This window comes from Ostrea edulis, chromosome 8 (genome assembly GCF_947568905.1).
Source record: "Ostrea edulis chromosome 8, xbOstEdul1.1, whole genome shotgun sequence".
NCBI lineage: Eukaryota > Metazoa > Mollusca > Bivalvia > Ostreida > Ostreidae > Ostrea > Ostrea edulis.
The window spans coordinates 30,381,491-30,406,070 of NC_079171.1; the positions used below are offsets into that span (position 1 = coordinate 30,381,491).

General features: G+C 36.4%; 2 protein-coding genes across 4 annotated transcripts in view; one reads left to right on the plus strand and one right to left on the minus strand.

Annotated features, from left to right (window-relative positions):
• The first annotated feature begins 875 nt into the window (after window positions 1–875).
• LOC125663066 (cell death abnormality protein 1-like) lies at window positions 876–11,206 on the plus strand. The gene is made up of 8 exons (XM_056147549.1): window positions 876–963; window positions 2,641–2,983; window positions 5,398–5,591; window positions 6,224–6,331; window positions 8,799–8,909; window positions 10,269–10,385; window positions 10,557–10,667; window positions 10,883–11,206. Exons 1-8 carry the CDS (start codon window positions 876–878, stop codon window positions 10,999–11,001), a joined length of 1,191 nt encoding a protein of 396 aa, XP_056003524.1. The 3' UTR covers window positions 11,002–11,206.
• Window positions 11,207–13,405: 2,199 nt separating this feature from the next.
• LOC125661522 (fasciclin-1-like) overlaps window positions 13,406–24,580 on the minus strand; it is a 49,405-nt gene continuing 38,230 nt past the window's right edge. For all 3 annotated transcript variants that reach the window (XM_056147338.1, XM_056147337.1, XM_056147339.1), the window contains 10 exons: window positions 23,518–23,665; window positions 20,522–20,687; window positions 19,850–19,964; window positions 18,215–18,359; window positions 17,434–17,593; window positions 16,935–17,061; window positions 16,506–16,671; window positions 15,860–16,031; window positions 15,196–15,325; window positions 13,406–14,667 (listed from right to left, as the gene is read on the minus strand). In XM_056147338.1, coding sequence (XP_056003313.1) covers window positions 14,423–14,667; window positions 15,196–15,325; window positions 15,860–16,031; window positions 16,506–16,671; window positions 16,935–17,061; window positions 17,434–17,593; window positions 18,215–18,359; window positions 19,850–19,964; window positions 20,522–20,687; window positions 23,518–23,665 — 1,574 coding nt within the window. In that variant the 3' untranslated portion in view covers window positions 13,406–14,422. The remainder of the gene's footprint in view (window positions 14,668–15,195; window positions 15,326–15,859; window positions 16,032–16,505; window positions 16,672–16,934; window positions 17,062–17,433; window positions 17,594–18,214; window positions 18,360–19,849; window positions 19,965–20,521; window positions 20,688–23,517; window positions 23,666–24,580) is intronic.

Sequence of the window (24,580 nt, forward strand, 5' to 3'; positions counted from 1 at the left end):
ATCTGTAATAACATGTTTTCAGAGTCAGTTTCTGTGTGTGATATATTAAACACAATCTTGCGTCTCTAATAAGTTTTAACTAGATCTTGCATTCTAGCTGCATACAAAAATGGCCAACCATTTATCCATTCTTAGGATTTAGTAGCCAGTCTCGACGTTTAAATGTATTACATCATATGATAAAACAATGATTGACATTTGTTGCTGTCAATACGGTACTCTGACTTTTCTCTAAATATAATATTCACCTCCGGGCTCGGTGATTATTGTACTCCTGAGGTATCTAAAGAATCCTATTGATCACAAATATGTCAATAATGGAATAACTTATAATACGTCCGCCCTCAGTGGAAAATCTAATATAAGAAATCACGCCATCTTTGTAATTCGAACAAGTCAAATATCGTTCATGCATATTTAATTGGTAAATATATCCACCTTGTACACGGTGTTTGATCGCCCCGTTAATCGATGTGCTACGACGCATGTCAATGGACGTATCAAAGCTCTATATTCAGTCCATCCAATACATTCTGTCTTTTGATTTCAATTTGTCTCACTGTACAAAAATAAAAAAAACAAGAACGAGTGGGATGTCGATATGTGTAGTGTGAGAGAACCAAGGGGTCTGTACATAGGTTAGTGAAGTGTTCATGCATAGTTTAGGCAATAACCGTTCATTAGCCCCTTGGCTCACACCAACTTGCTGATTTACATGGGATTATGTTTCCAACATGAGATACACCCTGTCTTATGTTTCATTATTACATGAAGCGTGTATCCCTTGTGCTATAAACCCTATATATAAAGTAGCAGATGGGGGAGCAATATAACGAAATAGGCGTCTGGATGTCCATGGGTAAAACAAATACACCATGGATAACCGGACCTTTCTACGACTGATCACACTAGCCATCTTTGTTTGTATTTGTGTTGTTGCATTTGTCCCGGAGGATGTAGAAGGTAAACACTAAACAGTTATGTAATGTACTTCAAATTCTGTATAGAGCGAGTTGTGTCCTTTCAAACCAAAATTACTAGATGCTGTTACAAGTTTGAAAGATTCCGCTCCGAAAGAACACATGAAATTGGTTTGTCATAAGGATACATTTGTTTATGAAGTTAATCACAAGGTTTAACTAAAATATGACTTGTTATATACTTTAAGATTCTTATAGCTTTAAGAGTATCTAATAAGGGTTTTAGTGTCATCTAAACTTTACTAATGTTGTGCAAATGAGTCGGGCTCGGGTCATTTGAAGACAAACGTCACAATTTAAGCGCACACGTCTTGCAAAATATGTCGACGGTAGAGGATGATTATTAATCCGAGGCATCATTACTCATCCCAGGCACCTGCCCTATAAAGATTGCACCATACTCATACTTAAGCTCACTCATGTTTGTTTTGAAGACAACTCTGAGCAAACTCCAAGTCGTGAAATCTTGAGCATGTACTCCATTTGAGTACGAGAATAATTTCATAAAAGTTGTATAACCTTTACTATTGAGTATGAGTACGATTTAGAGCACGTTTTGAGTTTGCGTATGAAAACGTGCTCAAAAAAGTTTTATAACCCTCAGGTCTGAACCCACCACTAGTATGGCCAGGGATCCGAGTTTACCCTACTCTTGATTTTGTATCCTTTATAGGAGTTACATGTATGAGATCTATCACTGAATGATATCTTCCCCTTTTTATCTCATCAAATCATGACAATTTCTCACCATCAGTTCAAAATATATTGTGACCGGTCGACAGGGGATGTTTACTCCTTCGAAGCAACTGATCCCATCTCTGATATGTCCAGATGTCCATGTTTATTCTTATCTAAATGACTTATTCTTTATAGGATCTATGAAATGGATCACTGTTCGTTATCTTCATCTGTTCTTTAAAATTTCCATTTACCAATTATTTAAATGAAATTGCTCTATTCTATGATAAAACGTTTTCTTAAAACTATTTACTTCCATTTATCACCCCCGCTAGGAGTTACTTACAATATGTGGAACATGATCATCAATTTTCTAATACATTACTTTCAAGTCATATTGCAATGACACAATGTCGTGGCTTCCTAGCATTGCTGTTCCTTTGTTTGATGTTATAAAGCCCCTTACCGGGTGACGATGTCTTTAAATGGTATGTTTAGTCTTTGGTCTTCCCGCTTTTTATCTCATTGAAGACGTTCCCAGTATGCAGGGTATTTTCCCGTTTGTTTTACTCCTTGTTCCCTTTAGGTACATCTGTGTCAATAGACAAAATACTGCAAATGCAATTGTATCCTCCTCATCCATATTGTTGTTGTTCATTCAACACATTGAAACTTCATATAGTGTTACTTTAATATTAGATAGTCTATTGTGTAAATATATAACAACTGTGTTATTGCAGATTAAGCGATTGATGTATTGAAAAGTAAACTTGTAGGAGCCTCTTTCATTCTTTCCATCTCTCTCTCTCTCCCATCTTAGGCATCATAAAACTTGCTTTCAATGGCGATGGAATTTTCTCCATGCCGGCGCAATTTACACAGTCATTGAGAATGGAAATGGGATATATTCATTTTACTTACGTTTAAGAGGATCCTACAAGAACACGCTGCATTTGAAATATTCTATCAAAATTGGTTGCAGGATCTTACGCAATCCGACGAAGGAGACCTTATGCAATCCGTCGTAAGGGATATTACGATATCCGTCGAAGGGGCTCGGGAAGTTACACAATCCGCCGAAGAGGAAGCTACGCAATCCGCCGAAGAGGAAGTTACACAATCCGCCGAAGAGGAAGCTACGCAATCCGCCGAAGAGGAAGTTACACAAACCGCCGAAGGGGATCTTACGGAATCCACCGAAAGTGGTATGGAGTAAGAAGACAATACGATCATAAAATACGAAAACGGGGACTACGATTTAGAAGGCGAAGACGGCGACGACGAGGATACGGAAGGCGGAGGCGGAGAAGACGAAGATACATCAGGTATCGTCTTTAAACCAATTAATGTTTACATTATCCTAGCTATCTGAAGACAGAAGATTGTAGTTTTGAAATTATCTAATGTTCAAGATACTAGGGCTTAAAGCGGGTGTGACCAGTCAACAGTGGATTCTTACTCCTCCTAGGCACCTGATTCCACCTCTGGAATATCCAGGGGTCCTTGTTTGCCCTACTCCTGTTTGGTATTCCTTATTGGAGTTATGAGATTGACCACCGCTCGTTATCTTCACATTTAAATTCATCGATTATTGTAACTTTTTTGGAAGCTAATTTTGTGATCTGATTAAAAAGGATTGTCTACTAGGTATAATCCTATATCATGAATCTATTCATTGAGTAATTGCGTTTATGGATAAATACATAACATAAAAACAACATGATCATTTTTGTACTTGTCGTTCTGTATTTACAGAAATTTAAAACAATTTAGATATATATTCCGTACTTTGCCTCAGAGTTAGACGCGTACGAAGGACAGTTAGATACCCAGTGAGAAGAGTTCGAGTACCGGTGAGGAGAGTTCGATACCCAGTGAGAAGAGTTCGAGTACCGGTGAGGAGAGTTAGATACCCAGTGAGAAGAGTTCGAGTACTCGTGAGAAGGAGAATTACAGTCAAACCACCTGTAATCAAGTAAGTGCTTTATAATTGAACATGTACATACATTACTGGGTGATGTGTTTCAGAATATATTTCAATGATAGTTCTTACGCTTAAGATTGTATATGCATCGAAATCGTATATTTGTCCTGAAAATTGTTGTTCATTCTTTCGACGATTTTTAAAGAGACTTACTGACAATAAGGTCATGAATTTTGAGTGTTAATATCTACAGCATGGGTATGAATGAAAGAAAAGAAATATATGTCTGATAACACTAAAGCAGTGTTTCAGATTGTATTCATGTAAAGTCCAAAGCTTTACCGCTACATAAACTGTGCAGTTCAGCGATTGTATTTATATATTCATGTGCAAATTATTATGTTGCTTTATGTATATCATTATTAAATACAATGGAGTGTCTTTCAATTCAAACACCAATATCACGGAGTATGTCCATTATGGTTTATACCAACACCTACTGAAAATAAAGGGGTGTACAAAAACGTTTCTCAAGTTTAATAGAATTTGCACAAATGCATTCTTCATACCTACGACGCATTGATCAAATCAAGTTTATGCAGAAAAATATGGGGAATGTTCCCTCGTATGCGTCGAACGTAGCAAGGTTGGCTCTTGACGTAAAGGTTGTTCCATTTCCTTCCAAATATGTTCTAGAAGTTTCATCATACACATACGTCAATGTTCCGTTCCCCGGCACGACGGTAAGCCCAAACACAACCGTCACTGCTGTTGAGATGAAACCTCAACTCGTCCGTAAACAGAACTTCCGCCCAATCTCTGTTATTAAAACACCAATGCTACATTACGCTAACCTCGTAATACGGTGACGTCAGAGTAGAACAGGGTGAATAGCAGGACGTCGAGGACGGATGTTGACGTCTTGTAATATGTTTCTTATGGTACGAGGACTTATCCGGCGGTGACCAGGGATGCTTCTAGCAGTCAAAGAGGCCAATTGGAATTGACTAAGCAAATGTGACGTCCGCACATACGCATCTTGCCGACGTGACGTCACACACTGGCGTCCTGATTAGGTCCCAAACGGTGCCGGTTTGCTGATACCGTCTCTATAAAGCATTTATATGAACTCTTAACTGCCTCGTCACGGTGCTTAGAGACACCCCAGCTTCTAATAGCACGCAAATGATCATTTTCAACCATGCGAGGTATCTTTCAATCAAACTTTTATTCCAAAAAACCAACGCTTTTCTGTTTCAATACATTGAATACTGTCAACGAATGAAAAGTGAAGGCAAGACATTCTAATCGATCAATAACCACGTAACATTTAGGCTCGAAACTCTAGAAAAGCATGACGTGGTCATTAAGGCAAATCGAACGCGATATTTAACAAGTTGAGTACTCAAACACGCATTCAGTGTATTAAACCGTGCTTAAAAGTATTAAGAGCGATCAAGGAATATTTTTATGTTTCTTTTTAACTTTTAAGTATACACGGTTTCTTTTTACCGCTATTATATATATTGTAAGATATGTACAACTTGAAATAAACTCTGTTTTGAAAAACCTGTTCATAATAACAGCGGTACAAATCACCTGTTCTTAGTAAAACCGGTACAAATCACCTGTTCTTAGTAAAACCGGTATGAATCACCTACTCTTATTAACACCGGTAAAAATCGTCTGTTCTTAGTAACACCGGTACGAATCACTTGTTCTAAGTAACACTGATATGAACCACCTGTTCATAGAAACATTGTTACGAACCACCTGTTCTTAGATAGACTGGTACTAAACGTTTTCTGTCTGTAGACGACCTATCAACAAACACCTGCACTACCACGTCCACCACTACCACTACCACCAGTACCGCCCTCGGTATCTTCCACCGTACTTACCGGCAAACTGCGGAGGACGATGTGGTCGAAATGCGTACTGCTACATGGGTCATAGATGTCTGTGTAAACGGGGATACCGGGGGAACCCCCTCAGAGGATGTTCTCCAGGTCACGTGACATTTCGTTCATTTTTATCTCTTGTTTGAATAAGTGTCTTTTTGTATTTCACCGTTATTGCAGATATTACCTGAAAATGAAAGATGGAGTCAATTCATCAACACATGCACATTCATGCAGATGAGGACTAACGGACTTTGAAATGTTAGATATAGTATAGTGGTATTATATCAAGCTATTCAAAAAGTGTATTAAACATATATAGTTGGTGAATTGTAATGGTAACTTTTTCCACATGAATGTGTTGCAGTTGTTAACGCGCGTATGAATATTGATAAATATAGTACATCTTTTTCAACGGCAATGAATTTCACAATAAATGAAAGTAGAATACATGTAAATACATAAAGGTATGAACGCGCTTCGTGAAATATGCTGGCTTGAAGCGTCGCATTTCATACATGAATGTGCTTCCAAAAATGAAATCTATTTCACAACCATAAGAATTCAGTAAAATTATGTGGTACTGTTGTCACGGAAGTTATACATTCATTAGATCACATGACTTTATTAGATATGCACATGTTGAACTGAAACGTCTCACTTGTTTTCCATTAAGAAAATACAGAATTACTTCCACATCAGGCCTCTTGTATCAATTTTCTGTCTGTATCATTTAACAGGTGGCGGGCCTTGTGGAAATAAATGCGGAAAGTACGCCGTCTGCAAATCTGGAAAATGTTCTTGCAGAAAAGGTTATTATGGAAACCCTATGGTGGCTTGTTTCCGAGGTAAGCACGACAAAGGGATGTGTACATCGTTTATCTACGTTAACTAAATAGGTAGCTGGAAAACACTGATACGTCATCATACAAAAGGCTTTTAATCTACATTCTGATAGACTTCTGCTATAGAAAAGACGGCTTTTATCACGAGAGCACATTCTGCGTATAATCATTATTTTAAATCGAGGTGGGCTACTGATAAATTAGTTATTGGAGTTTCAGCAATCTCGCTTAAAGTCAGCCTTTCGGAAATTCTATCGTTGTTATAATGATCTAATTCACAAATACAATATGTCATGAGGTCGAAGTACGTGCTTCGTACCCATTGTCAGGCCGCTCTTTACATATCAATGTTGACTAAGGATTACTCCGTTCACCTGATCAAGATATAGGAATCAGGACAGAGGTGACTGGTCGATGGGAAATGTTTTCTTCTCTTAGGCTTTTGATTCCACCTCTAGTATGTCCAGGGGTGCAAATTTGCCCTTCTCTTAATTTTGTATTCGTTGTTGGATTTATGAGATTGAACATTGCTCGTTATCTTCACTTTCTTCGTCCAATTTCGAAGCTCCATTAGATATCAATGACAGACAAGATTTGAGACAGTTAATGTCATGTGATAGTGATAATCAGAATCTTGTTTATTTGCATTCAAAAATGCAATCATAAGGAAAGTCACAGAATTCGTTGTTGTAATTGATTTTAAATGCTGACTGCCCTGAGACAAAATGCTTATACAAAAAAGGTGAAGATAGCGAACAATGATCATTAATCCTATTAAGAATACACAATCATGAAAAGAACAAAGCCGGAACCCTGGAAGCACCAGAGGTGGGATCGGTTGTCTAGGAGGAGCAAGTATCCCCTCCTCCCCATCCTGTTGACTCTTGTAAGAGAGACACAATGTTGATATCACTATAAGGAGTGGTTCTTGACGTTTAAAAACTTTTACTGATCAACGATAAATGCATAAATTCAGCATCCACTGCATAACGTTAATCTATCTCAAGTATTTTGTACGTATGTAAGGAAATAAAATTATGCTAATTCCAATTAAAATCTTATTTAACTAATACAAATAAAACAAAATGTGCTTCGAAAACTTGCATTCAGATTTCTGTTTTAATTCGTTTATCATTGAAGCTAGCTGCAGAACTGTAGCTCTGTGAAAAAATATTGGGACAGGTCAGAAAGCTACAGATCCACCCCTTATAAAAACCATCGATTTACGGCGCACAAAAAGCTGCTCACGGTTGTGGCTTCATACCGTTGTATTCTTGTGTTGCCGTCTCATAAATTTAATATTTAAAAAATCCTAATATATATCCCTATCATACGTGTGTCCAAACATACCTTTATATATACATTAGAGCCTCATACGACCCCAACAATCACATCTTCAAATGATTTCGTTTGTTGACGTAGCCATGTTAGGTAACCAGTCAATTTAAACTCCATTGTTCACTATTGGTATCTATTCATAAATTTGGTTACAGGTTATATATTTGTTCCTTATTTATTATAAACACTGATGATTAATCGAAATTTAAAAATGTAGTTTATCTAAAGGTAAAAAAGGAATAAGGAATAAAGACCGCACCAGACTAATGAAACCGCGTAGCCGTGTGTTTACCTATTCTAATAATTAATATTTAACTAAATTTAGATGATTTATTATCTAAAACATTTAACTGGAAATATTTGTGGGGATATTAGTTCACATCTAGACGTCATTGGTGTAAGTATGGAAATGAACCGGGATTCGAATTGACTGGTTACCTAACATGGCTACGTCAACGAATGAAAACATTAAAAGATGCTAGTTTTTTGGGTCGTATAGGGATCTAAAGTATACTTGAAGGTATGTTTGGACACACGTGTATTAGAAAAATGTGTAAGGAATGTTTTTGTATTAAGACAAGAATACAGCGATACAAGGCCTCGGCCGTGCGCATTTTTGTGCGCCGTAAATCGAATGTTTTTATAAGGGGTGGATCTGTAGCTCTCTGATCTGTCGTAATGTTTTTTTTTCAGAAAGCTACAGTTCTGCTGCTACATTTAAGCATATTTGGAAAATAAATATGAACAACTTCAAGGGCAGTAACACTTAAACTGTACTTCATTAGGGAGATTGATTGATTTGTTGTATATTGCTTAACGTCCTTCTCGAGAATTTGTCACTCATATGGAGACGTCAAGATGTCAAATTTAGGCCTATGTTCGGCGCTTATGGCATTTGAGCAGGAATGGATCTTTAGTCGTACCACACCTGCTGTAACACAGGGCCTTGATTTCTGCGGTCTCATCCGATGGACCGCCCCATTTAGTCGCCTCTGACAAGCAAGGGGGTACTGAGGACCTATTCTAACCCGGATCCCCACGGGATCCAAAATGTCGGAAGATAATGAAATAATTATTTGTATTTCATATAAGCTTGAATAAAACTATTACATTTTTTTCATATTTATACAAGGATACGTCTGTAAGCGGGGCTGTGGTGTGAACGCTGCGTGTGACAGAAGGACGGGGAGATGCAAATGTAAACCTAAATTCATAGGGAATCCTCACGTGCGATGCATATCATGTAAGTGTTGTAACAGATAGTTAATATCGATATTATTTAATAAAATCAGCACACCTTCATAATATCGAGAAATGCTTAGTGTTCCACAAATACATATATATTGGCATAAATCTTAAATGCTCCACATTTTGTCAGTATTTACACGACACAGTTAACAAATTCTTTACATGTGTCATCGTCACTCGTTTTATGGTTATGACGTCATCAGTTTACTTTCATATTCATCAGACACTTTCATATTTTCTTTGCATGGTTCACTTCATGTATGAATAAAACAGAATCAAATCAATATAAAGATTTTCCTCCATCAAAAAATTACCTGTAAATGAAATCAGAATTAGATATGAATACTTCGTGGCATGCTTATTCCAAGTATGACGTCACATTGTTTTGGGTTTATTATTTTTTTTATCCCATCAAAAATTTCCATGACCTGCCTTAAGGCATCCACGTAAAACACATTGCTTGACTATTTTACGCTAATAAATTTAAATGATAGCGAGTACAGCTATTGCTATTAATAACACGTTTATTGTGTAAGAGTTAATCAGTTTGGACAACAATTTTATCTTCCTTTTTTTCGTACGAGTCACATGACCCACACAAGATGGCACTGTACCACATCTGCACAACTCGTACTAAGACTTTTGCAGTGATATAGACTTGAAGAACAGTGCATTTAGGCTTTTCCAATAACACTACGAAATTACATGTTGTTAGATAAATTTAGATATCTAGGTAATGTCAAGCTGCTACAGACTGTGATGTTAAACCACGAAATATTTCAGCATCAACTGATCTTTATATTTCCAGTTTAAAAACATAAGCAATATGACAAACATTATATCGATTGCTTTATAATTCAATCATTTAATGAATATGTGGAACAGTGATTTCAATAGTTTCCTTTCCACCATGCACGATTAGGCAGAAACACGTAAACAACCATGGATGAAAATGTTGTATTTAGAGCCCCTCCCCTTTTTTCAACACTAAGATTGCTAGCATATATAGATGAAAAAAAATGATTTGGCTACTAGTTGACTTTCACACGTATTCCCCATATTTTGAAACATGGATGAAACTATAAATCTCAGCAATACGTGTCACTTCACTTCAGTAGGTTAGCACGTTGACTGCTAAACTGGATTCCAGTCCGGCAGGGTTTTTTAAAAAAAATTCAGATTACATTCTACTAAAGCTGCATTTTTCAATGAATGAAGTAAATTTAAAAGGTTTCAATTTCAAAATATTGTTGTACATATCCTCCACTTTTCATCCATACCAAATTTCTCTGGTGTAGCATTTCTCCTTATATATCTACATTGTTGAGTAATCTTTGGGATTGCTGTTCTTCAGTGTATGGTTGTACTGGAGGTTGTGGACCCAATGCCGTGTGTAAGAGTCGGGCGTCACGTAAATTCTGCGCCTGCAAGCCGGGCTATGGCCCCAACCCAGTAGTCGGATGCAAACCAGGTAATTTAGAAATACTATCTCAGATGTTAGAAGGACACTGAATTTTAATCTCATGACAGTCAATAAAGAAAACTAGACGTGTTCCGCTGTTGTTACGTCAGAAATACAAAAGGGGAACGAAATCTGCAAAATGAATTAACTTAAATGTGACGTGAGTTATTTTCATTTCAGTCCCCGGATGTGTTCGAAAATGTGGATTAAACGCGTACTGCAATGCGCTCGCGCGAAAATGCGTGTGTCGGCGGAACCACGTGGGCAATCCATACATCAGGTGTAGACACAGTGAGTTTGTGATGAATTATAAGTCCATTCCTACACAAACATAGGACTGGTCGTTAATCGTAAAGTTTAACATCACCATTAAGTGACGAGTCCTTGACATTGTTAAATCGTGTGACCTATTAACCCTTGAGAGTGTTCTTAATGATATCTACCATTACAAGACTCAGCACTTGGATGAAGTGATGCACTACAGCTCTGTTTCATGTTTTCTTCAGTTTACTCGCTGCCGTGCGGTGGAAAATGCGGAAAGAATGCCTATTGCAGAAAAGGAGTGTGCATCTGTAAATCCGGTTGTCATGGTAACCCATACTCAAACTGTGTCCGAAAAGGTTAAAAGAATTAAAAGTTGCGGCGAAATCCATTTTTATCATCATTATTTTCATTGTGTAGTATCACGGGGCAGAAATAAAGTGTGTCAGTAAGGTACATGCCATGTACATGAAAGGTGAAGATAACGAACAGTGATCAATCTCGTAACTCCTATAAAGGTGAAGATAACGAACAGTGATCAATCTCATAACTCCTATAAAGGTGAAGATAACGAACAGTGATCAATCTCGTAACTCTTATAAAGGTGAAGATAACGAACAGTGATCAATCTCATAACTCCTATAAAGGTTAAGATAACGAACAGTGATCAATCTCATAACTCCTATAAAGGTGAAGATAACGAACAGTGATCAATCTCGTAACTCCTATAAAGGTGAAGGTAACGAACAGTGATCAATCTCGTAACTCCTATAAAGGTGAAGATAACGAACAGTGATCAATCTCACAACTCCTATAAAGGTGAAGATAACGAACAGTGATCAATCTCATAACTTCTATAAAGGTGAAGATAACGAACAGTGATCAATCTCATAACTCCTATAAGCAATACAAAATAGATAGTTGGGCAAACACGGACCCCTGGATATACCTGAGGGTGTGATCAGGTGCCTAGGAGGAGTAAACATCCCCTGTCGATCGGTCACACCCGACGTGAGTCATATATCCTAATCAGGTAAACGGAGTCATTCGTAGTCAAAATCAGTGTGTCAAGAACGACCTAACAATCGGTATGAAGCTATATGTAAATGTACATGATGCATATTTGTTTTTCATGTTTTGAGTCACAAGCTGTGACAATGCCAATTGCTATTCTAAATTAGGAGCACTGTGATCTACTTTTCGGTTGTGACACCCCCCCCCCCCCTCATGATGCATCAACCGACCAAGTTTTATAGTCCTAGGTCTCACAATGGGAAAGATGTGATCGTGCACGTTTTGTGTATGTACATGTATGGTCACAAAATTTCAGAAAGCCAGTAGCATATATTTGAATCGTGACAAAGCCCCTCCCTTTAAAAGTAGGTCAAAAGATCAAACATCACTGTGTCACAAAGTATTGCCATAAATAATATATGCACAAAATATGAAAGCCCTACCTGAAACATATGTTCTGAAAAGTAGATCAAACTCAAGAGTTCAAAGTCATAAGGTCAAAGGCCACCATATGGAATGAAAGATCTTGCCATAAGAAATTTATATACAAGGTATGAAAATAGGTCAGGACATATCGAATAGGTCACATCTTTAGTAAGTAGGTTAAACTTCCAGATCAAGGACCCAAGATCACACATCATCGGATCACATCAAAGGTCTTTCTGTCAAAATGTATATACAAAATATTAAAGTCCTAGCTTGAATAGTTGAAGAGATATTCCTATAAAATTTTCCTCCCTCTCTCTCTCTCTCTCTCTCTCTCTCTCTCTCTCTCTCTCTCTCTCTCTCTCTATATATATATATATATATATATATATATCAATATATAAAAGTTTGATCCCATATTCTGGCCCCACCCTACCCCCGGGGACTATGATTTGAACAAACTTTAATCTACTCTTATGTCAGGAAGCTTTGTGTAAATTTCCACTTTTATGACACCGTGGTTTTTTAAATTGAGAAGACGATTGTTAAACATGTTCCCCAATATATCTGAATGTAAAACTTTCATCCCCTATTGTGGCCCCATCCTACTGACGTGGACCATGATTTGAATAAACGTTCTAGTTCAGGGGTTCTTGAGAGGCTTTCAAATGATTTCTCGTTATACATTCGCATTTAAAACTTTGATCCTCTATTGTGTCTCACTCTACCCCCGGGGGCCATGGTTTTAACAAACTTGAACTGCACCCTCTCAGAAAACGTTCACGTTCTTGGGAAAAAGATTTTCAAAATGTTTCCTACATGTTCACATTTAAAACTTTAATCCCTTACTGTGACCCACCCTACCACTGGGAACCATGGTTTTTACAAACTTGAATCTGCACTGTATCAAGAGTCTTTCATGTAAATTTCAACTTGTCTGGCCCAGTGCTTCTTGAAGAGAAATCTTTTAAATGACTCCATCATATTTTTGCATTTTCGTGATTATATCCCCTTTGAAGGGGACATGGCCCTTCATTTGAACAAACTTGAAAGTCCTTTAACCAAGGATGTTATGTGCCAAGTTTGGTTGAAATTGGCCCAGTGGTTTTGGAGATGAATCGAAAATGTGAAAAGTTCACAGGCAGACAGACGACGGGTGATCAGAAAGCTCACTTGAGCTTTCAGCTCCATTGAGCTAAAATATGACTCGGACACACACAAAAATAACGAATGGATGTATAAAAAGAAACATAGTTGAAGCTCGTCGTTGTTGTGTACAATAAACGGTATTACGTCACGGCTTTAGTAGCAGAATAATGACCACTGTGTTTGGTTACGTATACAAAGTTTATTTCTGAGTTTCCAACATCTTTTTCTCTTCAAACAAAATACTCAATTATCGTATCTTCAAATATAAATGTCCAATCATATTCAATCAAGCAACGCTCAACTAACACGCTATCTTGATATTTGTGCCTAGTGTACAAATATCAACTTATGCTCAACTAATACAGTCGATATTTGTACACTAGGAACAAATGTCAACCAACGCTCAACTAACACACTGTCGTTATTTGTACAATATAAACAAATAGCAACCAACGCTCAACTAACTCACTATCGACATATGTACACATGATTATGAAATGCCAATACTATATACATAAATAGTGCATGGATGCAGTCAAAAACAGTATTTCTTACAATACACTTGCATAGAAAATAAATATCATGAAGAAATAAGGTTTGGAATGAAATTATGTAGTCTGTTGTTGACATGCGGATTATATCTTGCACATATGTTGTTGTCACAGCGGTTCTTTATGCATCGTTTGTTTAGTTCAATTGATGATATAAAACATCTGAATTTATTTATGAAAACGCAACGATCGCACATCATTCTAAGTCATCATCAATGCACCTCGACACATTCATAAATATATATATAAAATTTAATAATACAAAAACACAAAAATTGGAATTCTAGAAAGACAAGCATATATAGAGACAAGGACCCCTAGCTAATGTCAGCTTTTTCTACCACACAGGGATACACAATAATTAGGTCAATCTTCCTCTTAGGCAGCTTGGGCTACTGACACATGCGGAATGTTTGAGCGAGACAACAACAAGATTGCCCTATAGATTGTATTGTTGTATATTTCCTCAACAAGGAGCATCGTTGTCACGTTATCATTCGAATCATTTGTCGACTTGATAGAGCATTATACACAATGTTTGATCTCCATTTTCGTGACGAGTCAAATTCACACTGAGATGCTCAAAGTTTCAGGGGGATCTGAACTGTTTAAATTGGTTTTCATCAGAACACCCGAATAATACGATCACCTTGACAGAAGACGTGAAATGTAACATGTTGTTAACACTGTTAAATACGAAACTAACACACTGAAGTCCGTGTTAGCTCCGTTCACTCCTCGAGTGTTCATTGGGTTTGGTGGTAGAGTTGATTCCTCCTCCTCCTCCACTTTGAATAAAATCCTGTCGATGATGTGGATGATGCCATTGTTTGCCAATATGTTTGATTGGATAATTTTCGACTGCACTCCCTTCCATTCGAGAGTAATTTCTAAGAAAACAAATAGTTTAATGCATTGTAATGCTTCTGTCATATGGCATGTTTGTGAACAGATGTAGTCCAATGGATCGTGACGAGTCAAATATCTTGTGGAACATTTGTGAATGGTTTTTGTGTACAATGTAATTTCTATAAAGGCATGTCACTTATTGGTTAATACATAAAGCGTCACACGGAGTTAAACTACAGATTACAGCAAAGGGTAAGTTCGACGTATTGTAAAATATCTCTTACAAATACAGTTAAAACACGATAAATGTTCTCCAAAATGTATTTCATGTTAAATGAAATATAAACTATCTATCACAAATACAGTTAAAACATGGTAAAGGTTGTCCAATATGTATTTCATGTTAAATGTAATATAAAATATGTATCAAAAATACAGTTAAAAACACGGTAAATGTTCTCAAAAATGTATTTCATGTTAAATGTATTGTAAAATATGTATCAAAAATACAGTTTAAAACATGTTAAAGGTTGTCCAAAATGTATTTCATGTCAAATGTAGATAAATACCTTGTTTGTCGTCATCCTCAATTATAACATTAACACTGAGTACACACTCCGTAGAATTTTCCTTTCCACAGATGGCGCGAATTTCCTCTATACTTAGTGCTGTTCCATTCACAGTGTGGCGCTCAAGCAGCTACAACCAGACATAGATAATGCATGTATACCAAACAAAATTGTAACTATCTGCAATATATGCTATTAAAGAATGAATGAATCAGTGTGAGAGGGTAGTATATGTATGTATATATGTGACAAAAACCGAAAAAATTGTAACTATCAACTAAAATAATTCAATAGTGTTTTACTGTGTAAGGAGGAATGCTACAATAGAGAAATTTGAAGTGGATGAAAAGTGGAGGATATGTAAAATAATAGTTTGAAATTGAAAAGTTTCAAATTTAATGTTTTTAGTAAAATAAAAATGCAGTTTCAGTAGAAAGCAATTTGAAGAAAAAATAAAACCCCTGCTGGACTCGAACTCGCAATCTACCGTTTAGCACTTTCTGACCTACTCTCTTAGGTAATTAAATCACAAAGGAATATACAAATATTGGTGAAATTTATATTTTAATTCATGTTTTAAAAGAAGTCAGCCATAGTGATGATATAGAGTACCCCCTTAAGCGTAAAATGAAAGTGAAGACTTCACCCGTGTGTGGAAGCATACCTGGTATTTTTCTGATGTGTTGACTAGACTGTGTAGGTATAAGAGTTCTGGCTGTGACAGATACAGGAACGCCTCGCTGGCCGGCATGAAGACTGTGAATTCACTGTTAACGTCTCTAAACTCCTCTTCAACTCCGGGAGGAAATATTCCCATGATATTTTGTAACGAGGCTCTGTTCGATAGAGTAGATATTCAGTGAGTTAGTGGAGACAGTGATATACTTATTGTTCTTCTTTATGTACTACTGATCAATCTCATAACTCCTATAAGCAATACAAAATAGAGAGTTGGGCAAACACGGACCCCTGGATATACCAAAGGTGGGATCAGGTGTCTAGAAAGAGTACACATCCCCTGTCGACCGGTCACACCCGCCGTGAGCACTATATCTTGATCAGGTAAATGAAGTAATCCATAGTTAAAATCAATGTGCCAAAGAACGGCTCAACAATCGGTATGAAACACGTCAGACAGCATTTGACCCAATGTGGAAATATAAATGCAACAGAAACGCTAGGACATTACAAAATCTCAGCAAGATTGCTCGCGCAGTCTGCATAAAATGCTGGTTTTTATTCTATATACTTATACTACAAATACCTGTAGTTCTATGTGTAATTTTATCGTTCTTCTCTCATCAACTTACTTCAGCTTATCTTGCGCTTTCATTTCATCGATGATATTTTTAAAAGAGTGATCCAGAAATCCATCTATGACGTAAATAACTCCATTGCTACAAGCAACCCCATCTCTGTTAATGTCAAGGTCGTATCTAAGGTTACTGTACCCGGCATCTATGGAGGTCCCAGCCACTGTAAAGTGTGAAAACAATGGTAAAAACTGATTACACAATGGAAAATCAAAACATTTCACGAGGATTATTTTTGCGTTTCTTTAATGTACATGAATTCAACAGGTGAAAACCAGAGTGTCCTGATAATTGTTTGTTCACTCATGGCTTCCTCATAACAGAGCCATTGTGAATTCATCAATAGTCATTACATTATGACGTCATCGTTTATCCAATAAAGTTGATACATATTCATGAGACTGGCTTACACGTAATTACATGTACCTGTGCTCTGTTTTTCAAACGTGAATGGTATTCCATACATTGACTTGAATGTGAATTTGTGTTGCATGTTCATTCTGATAAATTTGCTGTCTAGCAAACCGTTGGGGATAACATGGCCCTTATATATCTGGATAAAAAATATATACAAATCGTCAGCATAATCATCATCAGCATTATCATCAAAAAATAAACATGCTATAGACATACAGTATTTCGTATATCGTTTGTTTATCTTTCCATAAAAAGGGGAAGATAACGAAGAATGATCAATTTCATAACTCAAAGAATACAAGCTTAAGAGTAGGACAAACACGAATCTCTGGACATATCAGAGGTGGGATCATAGGCCTAGGAGGAGTGAGAATCCCCTGCCGATCGGTCATGCCCGCCGTGAGTCCTATATTTTTGATCAGGTAAACGGAGTGCATTTTCATACATTCCTCACTTGTCTCCTATTCGAGGTATGAGAATAGTAATTATATGTTAGTAAGAGGCTTACCTTTCGGAGAACCTCTGAATTTGAGGACATCTTCTGTAGGTCTGCCGAGGACAGGGATGAGAGAAACTTGGAGGATGGCGCAAAGATTGTCATCTGGCTGAACTCATCTTCAAGGAGGTTGGAAAAGTCCGACAGATTCTTCATCAGATCGTAAAACATTCTATAAATCACAATCATGAATATAATCTTTAAGGCCAATACTCCTGTTTTGATTGTATTTTACTCGAAATATGAATTTTTCGCTCGTTTATTTCATGGTCAACAGTCACCTACAAAATCCTGAAAATGAAAAACTACAGCCCCTTGGAGAGCAGGACTTTCTGCACCTGAACTTCTGTCTCGTGCTGTCATAATGTATGTTTACTGTTTAGTTTGTTTTATGTCTTCGAGAATTGTCATTTCAGTCGTGGGTAAATTGTCATTAATGTAGGCCTATGAATGACGATCAAGGTCGTATCAGTAAGGATTTCTTAATGTCTTGGTCCGGGATTTTAATGTCTCATCCGAAAGACCTGTGACTCATTTCTTATAATCGGTGTCCAACAAAGCAGCCACTAGGATGACTGATCACTAGATACGAATATTTCCCTTTTCCATTTATGTTGAAGAAGCAACTGTCTATGATGTCAAAAAGTGTAGTCTGTAATTTGTTGTGAGGAATGGTGACGCAAAGTGTCAAAAAGCCACATATGTGTGTGTCCTATCTAAGTTTGCATTATTCCACATGACTTGTTTGGCCAACGTAACTTTTGGACTATTTCACAAGACGAGTGTGACTTACCTAAGTTTCGGGTTGTTGTACATGACTTCTGCAGCTATGTAGAAAGGGAAATACATGATTGTGTCTACTACGTGAATGATGCCATTAATTGCAGGAATGTCTGGTCGGATGATACGAGTCCTTACGTTGTTGTTGGTTATAAAAACTGAAAAGAAAACATAAGGAAGATAAGAAACTGATTAGGTAAAGGGGAGTAATCCGCAGTCACAATCAGTATGTAAAGATAAGACAACCCTTACTTAAAATCAGTATGTAAAGATAAGACAACCCTTACTTAAAATCAGTATGTAAAGATAAGACAACCCTTACTTAAAATCGGGTTTACAAACAGAAACATCAGCTCTCAATAGCTATTGTCTGACTACAAACATACAACTCACAACATATACAATTATTACACTTTCACAAAATGCCTACACATATATAGAAATAAATTCTATACACCGTAAGTAGGTTAGTTGTAGTCAACGACCTACATGTAACCAGTAGTTATAATAATCTATATAAAAATAAAGTTTGCTGTACCTAATATACAATGTACAAATAATTATTTCAGACAATGGGTATTTGAGTTTTTATCAGAATTATTCTACCATAAAAAATATTGATTGATTGATCATATATTGTTTAACGTCACGTTCGAGAATGTTTTTCACTCATGTAGAGACATCACCATTGCCGGTTAAGGGCTGTAAAATCTAAGCCTATGCTCCGCGCTTACGGCATTTGAGCAAGGAAGGATCCTTATCGTGACATGCGGCCTTCGTTTTTGTGGTCTCATCTGAAGTACTGCCCCATAAAACTAGTTTCAAGCACAAGTACAATAATTACCGTACCATCAGCTAATATACGTTTGACGTATCTTCAAGAATTTTTCACTCATATTGAGACGTCACCATTCGAGTGGTGCTTAACAAAGTAATGTTTTGGATGACTAAAGACAAGATATGACTACATGTATTTCCTTTTCCCCTTTTCTAATTGAACAAACAGCTGTCTATGATATCAAAAGAAAAGCCTAGTCTTCAATTTATCGTGAAGAATGGTCGTGTTAAGGGTTGAAAAGCCGTAATTCTTGAAGATGTTGTTTTGAGAAAGTTTCACTTTTGTGATTTCAAATTTACTAAAAGTTTTTTAGAATATTTGAGAATCCATATTTCATTTACACCACTTCTGGCATATGCCGTGGTACAATACATTTGAATATTCTCCTTCACAGCATTTAATATTTTCCTGAGGCTCCAAGATAGGGGCTTGGTAGAAAATTTACTGGATCCAGCAATGTATCTTTGTATTAAGTATTTTTTGTGAAGTTTAGGAATCCAGAATACGAAAGATAACCCATCTTCATTCGTCTAACTGAATGGTATTAAATGTTTTAAAGTACATGTACTAGGAGAAACATCCTCTGTTGACCGGTCACACTCGCCGTGAGCCCTATATCTTGATCGCGTAAACGGAGTAATCCGTAGTAAATTAAATTCAGTATGTAAAGAAGGATCCAACAATTGGTATGCGACATGATAGTCAGAGAGAGAGAAAGAGAGGGAGAGAGAGAGAGAGAGAGAAAGAGAGAAAGCACTAACCATGTTCGTTATAAAAGTGTTTTACTGTTCGTATAAATGATAAACATACCATCTGTCGAGACACGTGATATGTGTAAGAATTCTTCCTCTGCTTTCATGCTGATGCCGTCGTACAAATCACTGGTATATTTCCTTCCAGTGGATGTAACATGGGCTTTCAATACCTACAAACACACGAACGTGAAACTAGCGTATCATTTAACAAGTGATCTTCTCACGTATTATGAAATGATGGAGTTCATCAAAAAAGTTTTTTGTCGTACGATTAAGAATCCTACGTTTAGTTCAAGCTAAATAAATACTTTAGCACTTTGAATTACTAGAGTCATTAAGAATATGTTTTAATAAAACTTTGTTACTTTGATTTACTATAATAAATAAATTTATATTTTATAATTTGGATGATCATAACATCATACACTTTTATTCGTTCTTTGCTTTTTCTATTAATCAGAGCTTGATATTTTGGTTTATATCAGTAACTATTGATTTGATCAAATGATTAATGAAATATCACTGCAAAAAAAAAAAAAAATGACATAAGTACCAAGTTAGATATTATGTTGAATTACTGTAGAGAAAACCTTGACATCACAGCAAAATATCTGACAGTCTGATTTACTAATAATAAAGACTTTGATACGCTTCTGATAACAAACGTCACAACAGTATATTTGGGTTAGGGATTCTATCACCATTTAACCTTGACCTTGTATCTTACGTTTTGCAGTAAGGTGGAATTGGTGAGCAGGGTATCAGCACGTGACCTGGGAATGGCGGAGAAAGCGTCATTAACTGGAACAAACATGGTGAAGTGGTTCCCGTCGTCAGACAAAGCGAGGGACAATTCCTTCATCTGATCCAGCCTCACCAAGTTAGATATAGAACTAAAACGACAATACACAAAATAATGAAGAACTCCTACACTATATATGTTGTCGTCGCGGAAATCTGTAAGTAGTTCTAATAAAACCAAGGACTGCTTCATGTATATGTCCCTGATGTAAATAGCACGGAAATGTTACTCTTTGTAGGGGGCCGTCCTATGAACTTACCAACCCGCGTGCGTTTCTATGGTTACTATAAGGATTATTTATTTTTACATATACATGTAGCTCTGAAGCGTAAATCATCCAGCAATTTAAAATCAGCTTAGTAAAATGAATTCACTTCTAGCATATTTATTTTTATTTCAAAGGATTTAACTGATTTTTATCTTAACGAGGTAATTAGGAAAGTGCAACACTTGTGAAAGGGTGCTCATTGGTCTGAAGGTCACACGTAAATATATACATGTACTACATAAAGGGTGTTCATTGGTCTGAAGGTCACACGTAAATATATACACTATATAATGGTGAAAAGAATATGTGCATGTTATTTGAGGGCAATGTACACAGAAATATTGCTGATACAGATGAAATAGCTTCTAGTGAAAATAACATGCAGTTAAATTTCCATGAATAACGCGTATATAACTTGTTGATGAAACATTAATAACTAATGGTGTGTCTGCATATAATTTATATGTTCTATGTGTAGCCATCACAAACAATATATTTACAAACGTTAACAAAAATACTCAAACAAGCACACATCAAATCGGACAGTATATTGCATCATTAACCAGATTCCAAAAATATCCTTAGTATTATAAAAAAAAAATTCCCAGCCCTTGTTGATCTATTTAAACTACTTATAAAACACCACAAGAATATCCTTAGTATTATTTTTTTTTTAAAAGTCCCAATCCTTATTGATCTAGTCCAACTACTTGCGAAATACCGCTACATACCCCAGGAGCTCTACAGTAAACGACTTATCGCACGACTTTCTAATTAATGAACACTGTACCTCTTTTAAGCATTATTTATCCTATTTTACAACGTCGTGTTTCTACAGAAGAAATTAAAATTGGTGCGTTAGGTGAACAAGTGAAGACAGGCTCATAATTCCTAAAAGAGTACAAAAATTAATAGAAGGGCAAACACGGACTTCTTAACCCACAGGAAATGGGATCGGGTGCCTAGGAATAGAAGACACCCCCTGTCGACCGGTCACACCCGCTGTAAGTCCTATATGCTGATTAGGTAAAGGGGGTATATAATCCGTAGTCAAAATCAGTATGTAAAGAATGACTCAACAATTTTGAAAAAGAAACCACATATCTGATCTTGTACTCTATGGGTTGTTCAATATTTCAATTTCTAATGCAATGTCACAGGTATGTGATGAAATAAAGTTCAAATTATTGAGGTGAAAGTGCCCCACCAGACAAACAGCAGACAAGAGTATTGACTGCGGACAAAGCGATGTTTCAGTGCCCGCCATATTCTGTTGAAGACACCCCCACCCACCCCACCCCCAAAACAGAAACAGTGTTAAGTGGACCTACACACAATGTGATCTAGCGAGCCTACAAAGCTGTATGTGTAGGAAAATCGTCCAGGGAAAAGCATCGCGTGACGTCAGCGTTAATATTAATATTCTGTTAGACACGTGTGTTAGTACTTAAACTTCCCTCAAGCAGATTCGATCGTATAGATAATTCATGTTTCATATTACAACGGATAAATTCCAAACACGGCATCTATAAAACATATATAATTTACAATAATTGAACATTAAAGTTTTTTTTAGGTGATGGGGTGTATATTTCCTTTCCAAAGTGTAAATGGGAGAAATTTTATATTTCCTCATCAAAGTGTAAATTATCGAATGGAAAAAAAGGAAATAAAACCGATAAGACAAAAAGTTATGTAAATGTAGCATATGGATGATGTTAGCAATATAGAATTATTGTCAATTACGAATATCACCACGCTGCAGCGTTCAGTGAGAACACTTTATTTACTATGCTGCAGCGTTCAGTGTGTTGCTTTTCCCTGAAGATTATCTACAACAATTGCATACTTACAATGAACGATGCACCAATATTCGACACGTTAGTAAAAATTCTCTGAATACGCTATAAAAACATACATAAGCGCTCTTTGATACATTTCAGAGTGGCAAAAACGTATTATCTTAATAAGTGTAACGCACTAAAAACAGTGCATAGGTGCTTGTAAAGCATACCAACAACACAAAATGGTTATATCATCTTCTGACATATACATTGCGTGCACAAATTTCATATCATTACACTGCTAGTAAACAAGACAGGTGCAGAAATTCATTTTGTGGAACTTACAATACATGTACATATTTATATACAACAGATAAAGCATGCTACCGTATAGCGGGGTTTTTTTTCGCGGGGTGATAAATTTGGCTTATTTTAGCGGTTAGATAACTTTCCGCCAAAATTTAACTCGCCACATTTGCAAGAGAGATAACTCTTCCTTGTCCGCCAAAATTTATTCCGCTAAAATTATTAGCATACCTTCGAGTCAGCAAATCGCCAAATTTTAGACCCGTGAAAAAAACCGTTATACGGTATCTTCGCTACATTTTCTAGGTTTTCATATACAATTCATGACAACGCATATTTTCTTCACTTAATCGTCACAATTTATAACTCAATGCTGCAGCCTAACAGTCAATATATCGAAGATATATTCATTCCAATCGTACAAACTACGTACATATATATTGCAATGTCCTAAATTTGAATTTTCGACAGCGATGTGTTCGACTTTTGAATGATAATTTTCTCTACAGCAAAGGAAATTTTACATCCTCCAAATCAAGTGACCCATGAAATTTGAAAAGTACCTAATTTCGCTATGACGAGCCAACTCATCCATGACGTTTCGTGTGGGAATGTGCAAGATATTATCAATGATGTGTAGTACACCGTTTGAACACCAGATGTCTCTCGTCACAATCTTCGCTACAATATGTCCTCCCTGGATGGTGATCCCTGTAAGAAAAGTAAGAAACACGAGATTACGTCATAATGAGACAAAATCGTTGCCTGATGGTTGATTTCCACGAAAAGTTAAAACAATTTGTGTGAAGTGATTATCAAGCACTACAATGTTATTGGTTTTTTTTTAAATCATCAATGACTACATCGTAGTACAATATACATTGTAATTTGATTGTGTTTCATTAGCGATTATATAACACTACAATAAGACTGGCTGTCAATATCATTAAGGACTACATTATACTATACAATGATTGGTTGGTTTTTTTATAGGTGGGGTTATGTACGTACAACATGTACTAGGAGGGGTAAGCATTCTCTGTTGACCGGTCACATCTATCTTATTCGGGTAAAGACTACTGCAGGAATTCGTTTTGTGAAATGTATAATACATGTATATATCTATATACAACAGATAAAGCATGCTTTCTCCACTAAATTTTCGAGGTTTTCAAACACAATTGATGAAAACTTACATATTTTCCTCTATTCATCGCAGGCTAAAGCTCAACACTGCGGTCTAACGGTTATTTTCGCGGCCTAAAACTCAATAAAATATTATATCGAAATGATCTAACGGTCAATATTGCGGCCTAACGGTCAATATCATGGCCTAACGCTGTTAATTAGTAGCATATAATTCTACAATAGGATTGGCTGCTTTGATTAGGGATTGTATAATACTATGTTTGGTTGGCTGTTTTTGATTAGCGACTTTAAAATAATAGGACATTATAATAATATATAAAACTACAACATGGTTGGTAGTTTTTGATTAGTGACTTTGTAATACTACAATATGATTGGATGTTTTGATTAGTGATTATATAATACTACAATATGATTGGTTGTTGTTTGATCAAGTAGGGGTTATATAATCCTTCAATATGATTGGTTGTTATTCCT